The sequence below is a fragment of the Ursus maritimus genome, unplaced genomic scaffold (genome assembly GCF_017311325.1).
Source record: "Ursus maritimus isolate PB19 unplaced genomic scaffold, ASM1731132v1 scaffold_16, whole genome shotgun sequence".
NCBI lineage: Eukaryota > Metazoa > Chordata > Mammalia > Carnivora > Ursidae > Ursus > Ursus maritimus.
In genome coordinates, this window is record NW_024424008.1 from 55345742 (window position 1) to 55361179 (window position 15438).

At 37.4% G+C, this 15438-nt stretch overlaps 1 protein-coding gene across 2 annotated transcripts in view; it reads right to left on the reverse strand.

Moving 5' to 3' along the window:
- SIK2 (salt inducible kinase 2) overlaps positions 1 to 15066 on the reverse strand; it is a 149680-nt gene extending 134614 nt beyond the window's left edge. For both annotated transcript variants that reach the window (XM_040631230.1, XM_040631229.1), the window contains exon 1: positions 14800 to 15066. In XM_040631230.1, coding sequence (XP_040487164.1) covers positions 14800 to 14934 — 135 coding nt within the window. In that variant the 5' untranslated portion in view covers positions 14935 to 15066. The remainder of the gene's footprint in view (positions 1 to 14799) is intronic.
- Positions 15067 to 15438: the final 372 nt, after the last annotated feature.

Genomic DNA, 15438 nt, shown 5'->3' on the forward strand with positions numbered 1-15438 from the left:
TGATAGGACCAGGAAGAACAGGAAACAATGGATTTTTGGTGTTCGGCTAGCAGTCTCTGGCATATTCTTCCAGGTGATTTCTTAACAATGGGATCATTACCAAGTACTTCCCAGAAATATAATAATGATGACAATGACTTTCGCAACTGCACAGTACATTTTAATTTCACAAGACACTTTAACATATTTTATCTCATTTATTTCTCAACTTTGTGAAGTAAATGGAAGAAGCATAGCATCCAAGAGTTGATGAACCTGAGGTTCCAAAGATGTTAACATAATCTACAAAAGGTCCTACAGCTCAAGTGAATTAATGGGGAAAAAACCTCAGGCCTTCAAACTCCAAGTTCAATCTTTTTACTTTTTCAAAAATCTTATTATTCATACACTTACTGAGCACCTGTTGTGTGCCTGGAATTACAGTCAGCATATAAAAATGAACAAGATCTGATTCCTACCTGTAAAGAACTTAATAGATCTGTGAGAACAAAGAGAACACATTTTGGAAAACAAATTTTATCAACGAGAAAAAAATCTGCACTTGGGGACTTTTCCAAAGTGTATGAAAGTTCCAACATACCAAAGGGTTGTGTTCCAACATTTTAAAGGTAACTATGAGCTTAGACTTCTGGGAGCTTACTCTCTTCATCCCTTTTTCTACTTAGTTCTGAACAGAGTACCAAGGACAAAATCTGCATGGTCACAACAAAGTCAAGCAAGGGACTCTGAAAGTTGAAGGATTCCTTTCTTTTTGTTATTCATCTGAATTATTCAACTCTCCAATTCCTACATATGCATGCAGTATCTTTAAAAAAAAAAAAAAAAAACCTTTAGTGAGTTTATGTAGAGATAGAAAAATTTATATTCCTTCTGCTAGGGGACAAAAGGACGGTCTCCGATACAACTTTGGAGGGCACACATAAACTAGAAAGACTGCTATCAAACTAAATCTCATGTAAAAGTAGCAACACTGAATATTCAATCTCAGAAGTAGGAAAAAGTGAATTAAAAATAATAAAATATCTAATATAATGTTATGTAGATTATATCAAGAAACACCCTTTCCACTTACATTTACAAAAATTAAAAGATAAACACCCTTGTCAGCTAAGGTTCATGGCTGGTATGACTATAAAATAGGTTATAATTTTACTGAAAGGTTTTTTGGCAATTTTTATCAAGAACCTTAAAAATCATCCATCCTGGGGTCCCTGGCTGGCTCAGTCGGTAAAGCATGTAACTCCTGATTTCTGGGTTGTGAGTTTGAGCCCCAGTAGAGATTACTTAAAAATAAAAATCTCAAAAAAAAAAAAATTAGGCTAAAAAAAAAAAATAGTCATCCATCCTGAAGGAGTTCTGGGAAGATGGTGGAGTAGAAGGATCCTGAGCTTACCTTGTCCCATATATACACCCAGATGACAGCGACATCAGTGCAGCTAACTCTGAAAACAACCCAAAGACTGGCAGAAAAATCAGTCAAGGGATTCACAAAATAAAAGGATGTAGACTAGGCCATCATCTACATAAAATGTGTATGAGGGGATAGAAAGTAAAAATTCAGTGCTTTTAGAATGGGTTCAAAGTTAAGCAACCATCAACTTAATAAAGACTGTTATATGCATAAGATGTTATATATGAATCTAATGGTAACGGTAAGTCAAAAACCTATAACAGATACATAAAAAATAAGGAGAAAGGAAACCAAGCATAATACTAAAGAAACCATAGGCAAGAGAGCAAGACAAGAAGAAAAGAACAGAGAAGAACTATAAAAACAACTGTAAAACAAGTAACAAAGGGCAATAAGTATCTACCTATTGATAATTACTTTAAATGTAAACAGACTATTACTCCAATCAAAAGACACAGGGTGACTGAAAGGATAAAAAACAAGACCCATCTATCTGCTGCTTATAAGAGACTCCCTTCAGACCTAGAAAACATTCAGATTGAAAGTGAAGGGATGGAAAAAACATTTAACGTGCAAATGGAAGCAAAAAGAAAGCTGGGATAACAATACTTACATTGGACAAAACAGACTTTACAATCCAGATTAACAAGAGACAAAGAAGGACAATACATAATCATAAAGGGAACAATCCAACAATAAGATACAATAGTAAATATTTATACAACAAATATGCCAGCAGCCAAATACATAAACTATTAACAGACATAAAGGAAGAAATCAATAGTAATACAATAATAGTAAGAGACTTTAAAACACACATCAATGGATAGATCATCCAAACAGAAATTCAAGAAGAAAACAGTGGCTTTAAATGACACACTGGACCAGATGGATCTAACAGATACATTCAGAACACTTCAACCAAACACAGTGGAATACACATTCTTTTCAATTCCACATGGAACATTCTCCAGAATAGATCACATGTTAAGCCACAAATAAGTCTCAACAAATTAAAAAAGACTGAAATCATATCATGCATCTTTTCCAACCATGTCCGTATGAAACTAGAAATCACACACAAGCAAAAATCTGGAAAGAACACAAATACATGGAGGCTAAATAAACTGCTACTGAACAATAAATGGATCCAACAACACATCAAAGAGGAAATAAAAAAAAAATACATGGAGACAAATGCAAATGAAAACACAATGATCTGAAATCTTTCAGATGGAGGAAAAGCTGTCCTAAGAGGGAAGATTATAGCAATACAGGTCTACCTCAAGAGGCAAGAAAAATCTCAGCCTAACCTTACATCTAAAGGAGCTAGAAAAAGAACAAAGCCCAAAGCCAGAAGTAGTAGTAGTAGTAGTAATAATAATAATAATAATAATAATAATAATAAAGATTAGAGCATAAATAAATGAAATAAAGACTACAAAAATAGGAAGGATAAATGAAACCAGGAGCTGGTTCTTTGAAAGGATCAACGAAACTGATAAATCTTTAGCCAGACTTTATTTTTTATTTATTTTTTTAAATATTTTATTTATTTGACAGAGAGAGAGACAGCAAGAGAGGAAACACAAGCAGGGAGAGTGGGAGAGGGAGAAGCAGGCTTCCCGCTGAGCAGGGAGCCGGATGCAGGGCTCGATCCCAGAACGCTGGGATCATGACCTGAGCCGAAGGCAGACGCTTAAGGGCTGAGCCACACCCAGGTGCCCCTTGAGCCAGACTTTATTTTATTTTTTTTATAAAGATTTTATTTATTTATTTGACAGACAGAGAGACAGCCAGCGAGAGAGGGAACACAAGCAGGGGGAGTGGGAGAGGAAGAAGCAGGCTCCCAGCGGAGGAGCCTGATATGGGGCTCGATCGCAGAATGCCGGGATCACACCCCGAGCCAAAGGCAGACGCTTAACGACTGAGTCACCCAGGCGCCCCTTGAGCCAGACTTTAAAAAAAAAAAAAAAAAAAAAAAAAAGGTGAGACAGAGATGACTCAAATAAATAAAATCATAATTGAAGGAGGAGAAATAACAACCATCACCAGAGAAATAAAAAGAATTATAGGAGATTATATAAAAAGTTTTATGCCAACAAAGCAGATAACCTAGAAGAAATGGATAAATTCCTAGAAACATATAACCTTCCAAAACTGAATCAAGAAGAAATAGAATATTTAACAGACTGATCACTAGCAATGAAATTCAATCACTTAAAAAAAAAAAAATTCCCAACAAACAAAAGTCCAGGACCAGATGGCTTCACAGGTGAATTCTACCAAACATGTAGAGTTAATACCTATTATTTCTCAAACTATTCCAAAAAAATAGGATAGGAAGGATAACTTCCAAATTCATTCTAAGAGGCCAGCATTACCCTGATATCAATACCGTATAAAGACACTACAAAACAAAAAAACACCCTACAAAAACTACAGGCCAATATCTGTGAACATAGATGTAAAAATATTCAATGAAATATGAGCAAATCAAATTGAACAATACATTAAGAAATCATTTATCCTAATCAAGTAGGATTTATTCTAGCGATGCAAAGGTAGTGCAATATTCATCAATCAACATGATATATCATTATTAACAAGAGAATGGATAAAAACCTTATGATCATCTCAACAGATGCAGAAAAAGCATTTGGCAAAGTACAACATCCCTTCATGATAAAAACTCTCAATAAAATAGGTTTAGAGGGAACTACTTCAACATATTAAAGGCCATATATGACAAACCTACAGCTAACATCATGCCCAATGGTGAAAAACTAGGAGCTCTTCTTCCAAGATCAGGAACAGGACAAGCATGTCCACTCTCACCACTTTTAGTCAACACAGTACTGGAAGTCCTAGCCACAGCAATCAGACAAGAAATAAAAGGCATTCAAATTGGTAAGAAGTAAAACTTTACTATTTGTAACTGACATACATTATACAGAAAAGTCTAAAGACTTCACTAAAAAAATACTAGAACTGATACATGAGTTCAGTAAAGTCATAGGATATGAAATTAATATGCAGAAATCTACTGTATTTCTATACACTAATAATGAAATAGAAGGATAAATTAGGAAAACAATCCCACTTGTAACTGTAACAAAAAGCATAAGATAACCTAGGAATAAACTTAACCATGGAGATGAAAGACATGTACTCCAAAAACTATAAAACACCAATGAAAGAAAAACTGAAGACAACATAAACAAATGGAAAGATATTCCATGCTCATAGATTGAAGAATCAATGTGTTAAAATGTATGACTACATTACCCAAAGCAATCTACAGATTTAATGCTATCCCTATCAAAATACCAGTAATATATTTCACAGAACTAGAAAAAAGACTAAAATTTGTATAGAATCATAAAAGACCACAAATAGTCAAAGCAATCTTGAAAAAGAAAAAAAAAGCTGGAGGTGTCACAATCCCAGATTTCAAGATACACTACAAAAGCTGTAGTAATCAAAACAGTATGGTACTGGCACAAAAACAGACAGATCAACAAAACAGAGAGCCTAGAAATAAACCCATGCTTATATCGTCAACCACTCTACAACAAAGGAGGCAAGAATATACAATGGTGAAAAGATAGTCTTTTCAACAAATGGTGCTGGGAAAACTGGACAGCTACATCCAAAAGACTGAAACTGGATCACTTTCTAAAACCATACACACACCCCCCCCCCCTCAAAATGGATGAAAGACCTAAATGTGAGGCCTGAAACCATAAAAAACCAGAAGGGAGCACAGGCAGTAACTTCTCTGACATCAGCCATAGCAACAGTTTTCTAGATAGGCCTCCTCTGGTAAGGGAAACAAAAGCAAAAATAAACTATTAGTACTAAACCAGGTAAAAACTTTTGCACAGCAAAGGAAACCAACAACAACAACAACAACAAAAAAACAAAACAAAAAGGCAACCTACTGAATGAGAGAAGATATTTGCATATGATGTATCTGTTAAGGGGTTAATATCCAAAACATAAAAAAAAACAAACTCCTACAACTCAACAAAAAAACAAACCAATTAAAAAATGGGCAGAGGACCTGAATAGACATTGTTCCAAAGATGACATCCAGATAGCCAACAGACACATGAAAAGATGCTCAACATCAGGGAAATGGAAACCAAAATCACAATGAGTTATCACCTTACACTAGTCGGAAGAGCTAAAATCAAAAAGACAAGAAATAACAAGTATTGGAGAGGATCTGGAAAGACCTTTGTGCACTGTTGGTGGGAACATAAACTGGCAAGGCCACTGTGGAAGACAGTATAGAGGTTTCTCAAAAATTAAAAACAGAAATACTGTATGATTTATTAATTTCACTAATGGGTATTGACCCAAAGAAAACAAAAACACTAATTTGAAAAAAACATATGCAGCCATATGTTTATTGCAGCATTATTTATAATAGCCAAGATATGGAAGCAATGTAAGTATCCATCAATATACATACACACACACACACACATACACACACACAGCTGGAATATTATGCAGCCATAAAAACGGATGAGATCATGCCACTTCAAACAACGTGGTTGGACCTAGAGGATACTATGCTAAGTGAAATAAGTCAAACTGAGAAAGTAAAGTGTCATATGACTCCATTCATAAGTGGAATCTAAAAAAAAAAAACAACAAACTACACAAAAACAAATGAATAAACAACAAAGGGCAGAATCATACCTATAAATACAGAGAACAAACTGATGGTTGCCAGAGGTAAAGAAGGTGGGGCACTGGGCAGAATGGGTGAAGGGGAGAGGGAGATACAGGCTTCCAGCTATGGAATGAATAAGTCACAGGAATAAAAGGCACAGTATAACAAATATAGTCAATAATATAGTAACAGCAACACAATGGGATGATGTAGCTGGCAGATGATGGCTACACTTGTGGTAAACACAGTATAATGTATAAACTTGCTAATTCACTAAATTGTACACTTGAAAATAACGTAAAATTGTGTATCAACTATACTCAAAAAAATTAAAAACAAGCGTACACTTATTGTGATGAGCACTGAGTAATGTATAGAATTGTTGAATCATTATGCTGTACACTTTAAAGTAACAGAACAATGCTAATTATACTTCAATAAAGAAAAAAAAAATCACCCATCCCAGTTAGCCTAAGGATTCTACTTCTGAGAAATTATTTGAAGGAAACAATCTGAAATGATGGTAAAGACTTATTTGTAAATATATTCAATGGATATTATTTGTAATATAAAAATAGAAATAGTAAGTGGGAAATAATTATGTGAATTACAGCAACCTTATCTTATGACTGTTATACAGCTATTAGTATAGTTTTTCTTAATAATGTAAAGGATTGCTTAGACTAAAATATTAAATTAAAAAATCAGTATTTAAGAGCAGTCTCAACACAAGGTATGTACAGAAAAAGACCAGGAAAAAACTAGGTATAACTACGACAAAAATGCTATCAGTGGGTGAAAAAAATTGTGGATTATTTTTCTGCTTTATACTTTTCTATGCAATTTTTCTTCAATGAACATGAATCACTTTTCTAATAGGAAAAACAAAAAAATGAAATGAACTTCGTATATTTACCAAATATGCTAACTTCTCCATCTGTGAAATTTCATTTTCATTTTATTTTCTAAATTCTCTATAAAATGGCCATATCTTCTAAAATGTAAATATTAGTGAAAAGACTACCTACAGAGAAATGTTTCCAACAAAGTAAAAAATAATACATAGAAAAGACATATAAAATACAAATTTGTACAGAAGACAATGGATTAAATGTAGGAGCAGAAATGAAATAGTGTTAAGCTGATGGATGAAAGATTTTTTCACTTTTCAAAATGCAATTTAATGGTAATGCTGTCCTGTCTTTTTGATAATTTAACAAAAATTGCTTTTCACTTCTCATTAAAGAACTATTTGTCTCATGCACTTAACGAAACAACACTACAAAAGTAGCTTTGGGGGACTTTATAAGGAAGTTACACAACAAGAGCAGTACTTCTAGTAACAAATCAGAAGGGATTAACATATGTTTGCCGTCTCAGGTAATACTTGCTTCAGTACTATTTACCACTAATATACTAATTGTACACAGTCCTTCTGAAGTACCGAACAGAATTATTCTTACTATACAATTAGATCTTCAAGATTAAACATTACATGTACTTTATAAGCTTATACATCAAATCATGGGTGGAATCAGAACACTTGACCAACAAGTCAATGTGACTGAGTGGTCCTATAAGGAAAGGGTTTCTGAAAGCAGTAAAAGTCAATAGTAAAACTAACATGGAGTTCTCTAGCTATCTTTTAAGTATAAATAAATTACAATATTTTTCCAATTTAAAATTGACTTTTATTTTTTTTAAAAGATTTTATTTATTTATTTACTTGAAGGAGAGAGAGAACATGAGCAAGGGAGAGGAGAGGCAGAGGGGGAGGGAAAGAGAGACTCTCCAGCAGACTCCCTGCTGAGCACGAAGTCTGGCTCAGGCTCAATCTCAGGACCCTGAGATCAGGACCTGAGCTAAAATCAAGGCGCGGACACTTAACCAACTGAGCCACCCAGGGATTGCAAAATTGACATTTAAGATGTAAGAATTTATATAATGCAGTAAGTCCTCATGAAGATTTAATTTCACTTTTCCAATGGTGGGTAAGGAAAACAGACTGGAGAAAAGGTAAATATCATTACATTTTTAGATCCATAGACTTTGAACCGAGGGTTACTAAGACTATAAAAGAAATGATTAAAAAATAGTTTCCTATCTTAAAAATAATTTAAACAAATTATCAAAAATGACAACTCAATTTAAAAAATGGGCCAAGGGTGCCTGGGTGGCTCAGTCCATTAAGTGGTTGCCTTCTGCTCAGGTCATGATCCCAGAGTCCTGGGACTGAGTCCCAGGTCACGCTCCCCGCTCAGTGGGAAGTCTGCTTCTCTGCCCCTCCCCTGGCTCATGCTCTCTGTCTGTCTCTCTCAAATAAATAAAATCTTTAAAAAACAAAAACAAAAAACAAAAAATGGTCCAAAGGACAAAAAAAAAAATTCACAGAATAATAGGTATCTTATAAAACCATGCACTCAAAGTAAACAAAAAAATGTTAAATCAGAAATGTTAATTAAAATTAAAAAATATTATTTTGCCCTCTCAACTGGGAAAGATTTAAAAAAATAATATTTCTGGTAAATGATTTCTTCCTGGTGAAAATTAACAGGTGTGACTTTTCTAGAGGATAATTTGGCATCTCATGCTGTAAGATGTAGATGTAAGGACATATTCCTGATGCGAGAATTCCATTGCCATGGGATTACCCTAAGGTAATAATCAGTTAAGCACACAAAGATATATATACAGGAATGCCCTCTGAAACATTACCTTAGAAAGAGAAACAGCAAAAGAAACAACCTAAAGGTTTAATAGTAGGAAACTGATTAAATAAAATACAATCATACTAAGAATGCTATTTAACGATGCTTGAGACTTTTTTCTTTTTTTTTTTTTTTTAACACTTGGGGAAATGTTAACACATTAAGTAAAAAAAAAATACGTATAGAGGACATCAATTTCATTACTAACACATAAAATATATGTGAATAATGAAGAGGATATGAACCAAATATTAATAGTGGTGATCTCTTGGTCTGAACGTTGGCATTAAGGATGTTTATTTTCTTGAGTTTTTCAACAATATCTACAACGAAGACGCATACTTTTGTAACTGGGGGAAAAACACATAAATACTATGTTTATCTCAGAGAAGAACCTAAAACAAATTTTAGCATTTTTCAGTCTAATTTACCCAAGATTTATCAATTTAACTGTTTAATGTATTTTAAAAATATTTTCTAAATGAAGAGTTTCTGATGAAATCCCCAAATGTAATTGTCTTTCATTCTTCTAATAATCTCAAACTGGATATAGGGACTATTTCTCCTTGAAGGGTGGGAAAGCATTCTCCATAAATGCTCTGAATAAAGGCACGTAAATACATTAAAAACTTTTTTCAAAAAATATGGAGGTAGAAGATAGAAGAGGTGCTAGGTACACGAAATAGGAAAGAATGGTATCTTAGTGAATTTGTGGAATCCATTTGGCTCCAAGGAAACTGACTCTACCATCAGCAGTGGCCTGTAAGTCAAATGTCATCCTATGAATCCAGGAATGGAGACCAGTTTCAGTTATTTCCAAATAAATGTTTTCTTAATTGCCAGATATTGAGATAGAATTTCCCAGTGGAATCAAAATCAGAACGCATTAAACTCTGTTAAAGTTAAAAATTTCTACAGAATATAAAAATTTACACAATTCTTATTTTTGGATGTTTGTCCCCAACAACTCCCCAAAAAGAACAGATCATTTTGAGCAATATTTAGCAGAGTAATTTGTCAAACATTATTTGTCTGGGGTGCCAAGAAACTAGAGAACAGTTTCTAATACAGCACATATATTCCATGACAAATACCATATTCATTTAGACAAACTATAAAAACCATACATAGGCCCAGATACACATAATAGTGATTAAGTTATCTGATAACCAGTCCTTCTGCTGTACATAGTATAGCTGCTTCTTGAAATATGGGATATTTCAGAGCACAAGATTAATACCAAGACTACTGAGAGGAATCCTAAAACTTTAAAGCAAAATATAAAATTCAAATGTATTAAAAAAAATAAGTTCTCTTCAAGAAACACTGTAATTAGGATGTATTATTCTTTTTGTTTCTATCCTCTCTCTAAAAATGCAATTTTGATACTTTATTTGGAAAGCTTTAAAAATACTTACATTTTAAGGTAGTAAAGAATTATGCCTAAATCTAAAAACCCCAAAATGCACAAAAGCAGTCTTCACAATGTCCTTGCTATCAGTTTTGCATTTCAGGTTCTCTTAAGGATAAGTCAGTAGCCCAACACCAATATGCCTTTATTGATCGACTGATTGACTGATTTGTCAGAGAGAGAGAGAGAGAGAGAGAACGAACGAGCACCCAAGCAGGGGAAGTAGTAGGCAGACAGAGAAACACTTCCCTGCTGAGCAAGGAGCCCAATGCGGCACTCGATCCCAGGACCCTGGGATCATGACCTAAGCAGAAGACAGATTAACCAACTGAGCTACCCAGGGGTCCCCGCAACATGCCATTTTAATAAGATAATTTTCAGAACCTCTGTGAAACAGCTTTAAGATTCTGTGGACCACACATTCATATGCTCTTTAGGTAAGCAATATAAGAGGTATGGTATTGAGGAAAATATAGCTATCTGTCACAGAAAAGATCTGAAAATAACTAATGGTTACCTTGGGGTGGTGATATTATGGGTTATTTTTTTCATTTATCTATACCTTAAAATTTTTCAATAATAAACATGATCGGTTTGATAACATATTATTCTTTAATGTGAAAATAGTATCTTCTCACTTGATAATTTCCTTTCTAGGAATTTACCTCCAAATCTCACTCCCTCTTCCTGCCCCCTCCCCTGGAAAAAAAATGCAGACACAGAATTACATATGGAAATATTATTCACTGCAAATTATTTACTATATGTGAAAACTGGATATGTTCAATGGTAAGAAAATTGTTCAATAAGACAGAATTCATCTACAAGGTGGAATACTACACAGCTATTAAAAATGCTTTAAAAAGTTATATATAATAAGCAAAATATGCTATACAATAGGTGGAAAAAAGGATGCAGTTTATTTAAGTGTATACAGCATGTGATTCATCTATGGGAAAAAATGATTTAAAAAAAAAAAGACTAGAGGGAAATACGCCATGAGAATGATTTACTCCCCTTGGAGGAATTGCACATGTACTTTTTGTGCACTATACTCTTCTTTATATTTTCTATAGTAAGATTCTTTCTTTAATAGAAAACAAAAACAATTTAAGGACACAAATGACTTTTCTGGAATTTTATTTAACAGACAAAAACCAACAAAAAACTAGCCATACAATTAGAAGGAAAAATTTTTTGCTAGCACAGTTTTGATAAAATAAAACACTACTCAAGGACGCTCACAGCATAGCAAACTAGCAACCACTACTGCCCAAAATAGTTTAACAGTCTAAATGCTATTATTCTTTTCCCATTATGCTAATTTTATAAAATTAACTACTCTAATTCATAAACCACAAACCAACACTACAAAGCTTTTCTGAAGTATATATTAGGAAGCTGGATTCTACCACCACCTGCCTTCCCTTTTGTGTGCAAAATTTACATAGAGATCTAACATGAGAATACAGCTTCAGATGATGATGTAATTATACTTCTTCAACAATGTTAAGCTATTTGATAGATTAGACCAAAATGAAGATCTCTTTCTGTGTACTGATTTTTCTTTTCCTAAAAGGCAAACAGTCTTGGATCTCCCCAGCTCTGTAGAAAATACGTCATTCTTCAGTGATTCAGAACAAGAGACAGAGAAGAGCCAAGTAAAAATAACAGGGTCCAATTGTTTACCACACAGACATATAAACTAAGCCCTAAAATTTGCCTTGGGTTTGAACTTGGGAAAAAAGACCTCTAAGTTTTAAAACACAAATTTATATTGACGTTAAACCACACTATACTGAAGAAATTTCTATAGGAAGTATAATCATGATATTTAGCTGGTATTGCTCTTGATACCACTTTAATTGTTCTCACTGTAATACTGTAGTATGTTCAGCAATGAGAACCTAAAATAATGTTAAATAAAATTTTAAGGTTTCCAATAGCCATCTTATTTATAGTATTTGAGATAGTTGTATTTACTGAAGACAGAAATACTTATCCAGTCAATGAATGAAGATAATAAACACTGCTTTAAAAATCCTTATTAGGGGCGCCTGGGTGGCACAGCGGTTAAGCGTCTGCCTTCGGCTCAGGGCGTGATCCCGGCGTTCTGGGATCAAGCCCCACATCAGGCTCTTCCGCCATGAGCCTGCTTCTTCCTCTCCCACTCCCCCTGCTTGTGTTCCCTCTCTCGCTGGCTGTGTCTATCTCTGTCGAATAAATAAATAAAATCTTAAAAAAAAATAAAAATAAAAATAAAAATCCTTATTTATAGTATACTTTAAAATACAATTGTATAGGTGCTGCTGCTGAACAATTCTTAATGCAAATTACCACAAAAGTTCACAGAGCAACTTTGCAAAACTTCAGATCTATAAGAAGTTTTCTTTTCATTAATTACCCTATTTTCCTCATTCCTCTCAAATTTAAAATTTCCACTCACACCAAATTACCAGGAACACTCACATATCTTAAATTCACATTATTTCTTTTTATATGTTAAAGACACCTTCTTCTGAAAAGCAAAGGGAGATGGGTTCTATGGACCAGAAATTCGGCTTTTCAATTAAATCATTTTACACCTGTATACTAAGATCTGAGTGATCTTTCATGATCCGACCTGTGCCTTCAATTACAAATGCATTGATCTCAATCTGATGGCCAAACCACGGTACTACTCCACAGTGCCCCCTAGCTCCACCAGATATATCAGTTTAAAAGGGACAGGGTTTGAACTGTCAACCTCAAGAGAAAGTGTCACTCATTACTAGCTCACCTAAACATTCTTAAATAGATAGTCTTGCATCTAAATTTGGCCTAATAAGTAACAGCAGAATTAAATCTTGTGACCAATACTGATAAAAGCTGCTGAGAAAAAAAAATTACGAACTTATGGCTTTGAAATTCAACCACATAAAAATGCTTTAAAGTTCTGTAGGAAGCTTTCTTTAATACACAATTTGTTTGATTTTTAGAGTCATTAAGCAAGGACTCATATAAAAATACACATTAAAAATGCCTCTTTTATGTAATTTATGGGTAAATAGCATGGCATTAGGCCATGGTTCTTTAGAGGAATTGAATCAATTTCTTCATTTTTAGAAATGTTGGGATCAAGATGAAGTAATCTCACTATAGTCACATTATTTATCATTACAAAATTAGTATAATTGCTAACAATGGTAAATTTGTGAGAGAAAATTTGTGACCTTGGTCCTGATGCCATAAAATAAGTCAGATTTGGAATGCCTCAACATTAGTAGGGGAGCACAAAAAGTGAAGATGACACAATGACATATGTCCCTACTTTTTGGAAATGGATTCCTTCACATTAAGCAAAATTTCCAAGAACAGCAGCAACAAAAACCACTCAAGTTTTCAAATATCCTTCACTTCACATAGCCATTCTGAAAACCCATTCTAGATTATCGCATTTTCAAACTCTAGCACATTCACACTAATAAGGGGGAAAACTGAGTAGGATGAAAACTGGGGGAAAGAAAAATCTGAAAAAGGACGAAACTCCAGAACAACTACAATAAGACAGGGTAGAGTATGTCAAAAACACAAGGTTTTATTCTAAAGAATGGTTTTGTTTCTACTGTTTTTCTGAAGTATTTAATTTGCACGTCTTAAAATAGAGACCCTGAGGAGAGCAGCTTGAGGCAGTGAAAGGAAGGGGGGCGGGTTAGGTAAGAAGAGAGACTTGGGAGAAAATATGTACGGTGCATCAGAATGTGCAGTGGAGTGGGGGATGCTGGATTCACCGCCAGGAAGCAGTTGAGGGCTTTATGAGTAGAGAGGCAGAATCAGATGTGGCTTAAGGAACGCGCATTCGCCGCCAGAACGCACACCTGGTCAAGGGACAACCTGGGCGAAGCAAGACCGAGCCACCAACTGTGCAAACGCAGAGATGACCATTTTAACCAGGTCTATTGTCTGGAGTATTAGATGGAAATGCCTCAGGCACGAGATCAAGCTCTGACACCAAATCAGAGACACTGTCGGGCAAAAGGAGGGAGAGAAGATGGACAATGGCCGTCCGGGCATTCCCGGCCACGGGGGCCCCTTCCCCGCGGGGCCAGGGAGGGGCGCCGCGGTCACGGGGGCGCGCGATGCCCTGTCCCGGGAGTCCGAGTGCAGGCGGCCCCTTCCCCAGGGCTGGCGACGTCCCTCATCGCGCCGTCCGGGAGCACCCAGACTTCCCCTCCCACCCCACCCCCAGCTGAAAGCAGGGAAGACGCGGAACTTGGGCTCCGGAGCGGAGGCCACAGATCAGGTCACGGCCCGGGTGGGAGGCTCTGGGAGAAATTCCATGTGGCCACGGGGGTGGCGTAGAGAAGGCAAAGCCCCGGCCGGTCAGGTTTCCAACTGGACGACACTCAGGTCGAGGTGACCGGGCCCCGAGCCCTTCGGCGCTCACCGACCCCCCTGTACCTCCCGGGTCCTCACAGTCCCAGGCCCCCCGCCTCAGCCAGAGACCCAGCCCCCCTACCCCGCTGCAGCCACCACTCCCGGCCAGCAGCTCCTCTCCCCCGGACCCTCGCCTCGGACGCTCCCGCCGAGCCCCGGGCCGCACCTCCGTCTTGGTGATCCGGTGCCGCCCCAGCTTCACCACAGCGAAGTTACCCTTGCCCAGCGTGCCCTCGATGTCGTAGAACCCCACCCGGACCGGCCCGCGCTGCAAGTGCTTCGGGCCATCCGCCATGACCATGCTGGGCCCCGCTGCTAGACACGGCGGACTGGAGCGCGGGCTGGCGGGCCGGCGGCGCGGCGCGGCTTGGCTCCGGCGACGCCGCTCCGCTCGCTCCCTCACTCGGTCCCTCCCGCTCGGCTGGGCCCAGCCAGGCGCGCGCCGCCGCTGACGTGTGCCGACGTCAGGGGGCCGGGGCAGGGAGGCGGGGGCGGGACTGGGCCTCGATTGGTCACCATGGCGACCGGAGCACCGCCGACGTCGGCGGCAGGGAGGGAGGGAGCGAGGCAAGACGGGCGGGGCCTGGACGGCGCGATCTTTCCGGACTCAGGCGCCCCAGGTTCTCTGTCTTCTTGCGGCTGCCAGGGGCGGGGTCACCGCCTGGCCCGCCCAGCTCCTCGGCCACCCAGCCGAAGGGCAAGAGCGAGCCCTGGTGGGCGGAATGGAGGGGTGCAGCGACCTGGACCCGGTCGGCCGTCTCCTTCCCCCACCCCAGCGTTCTCCACCTACCTGGGGGCCTTCCCG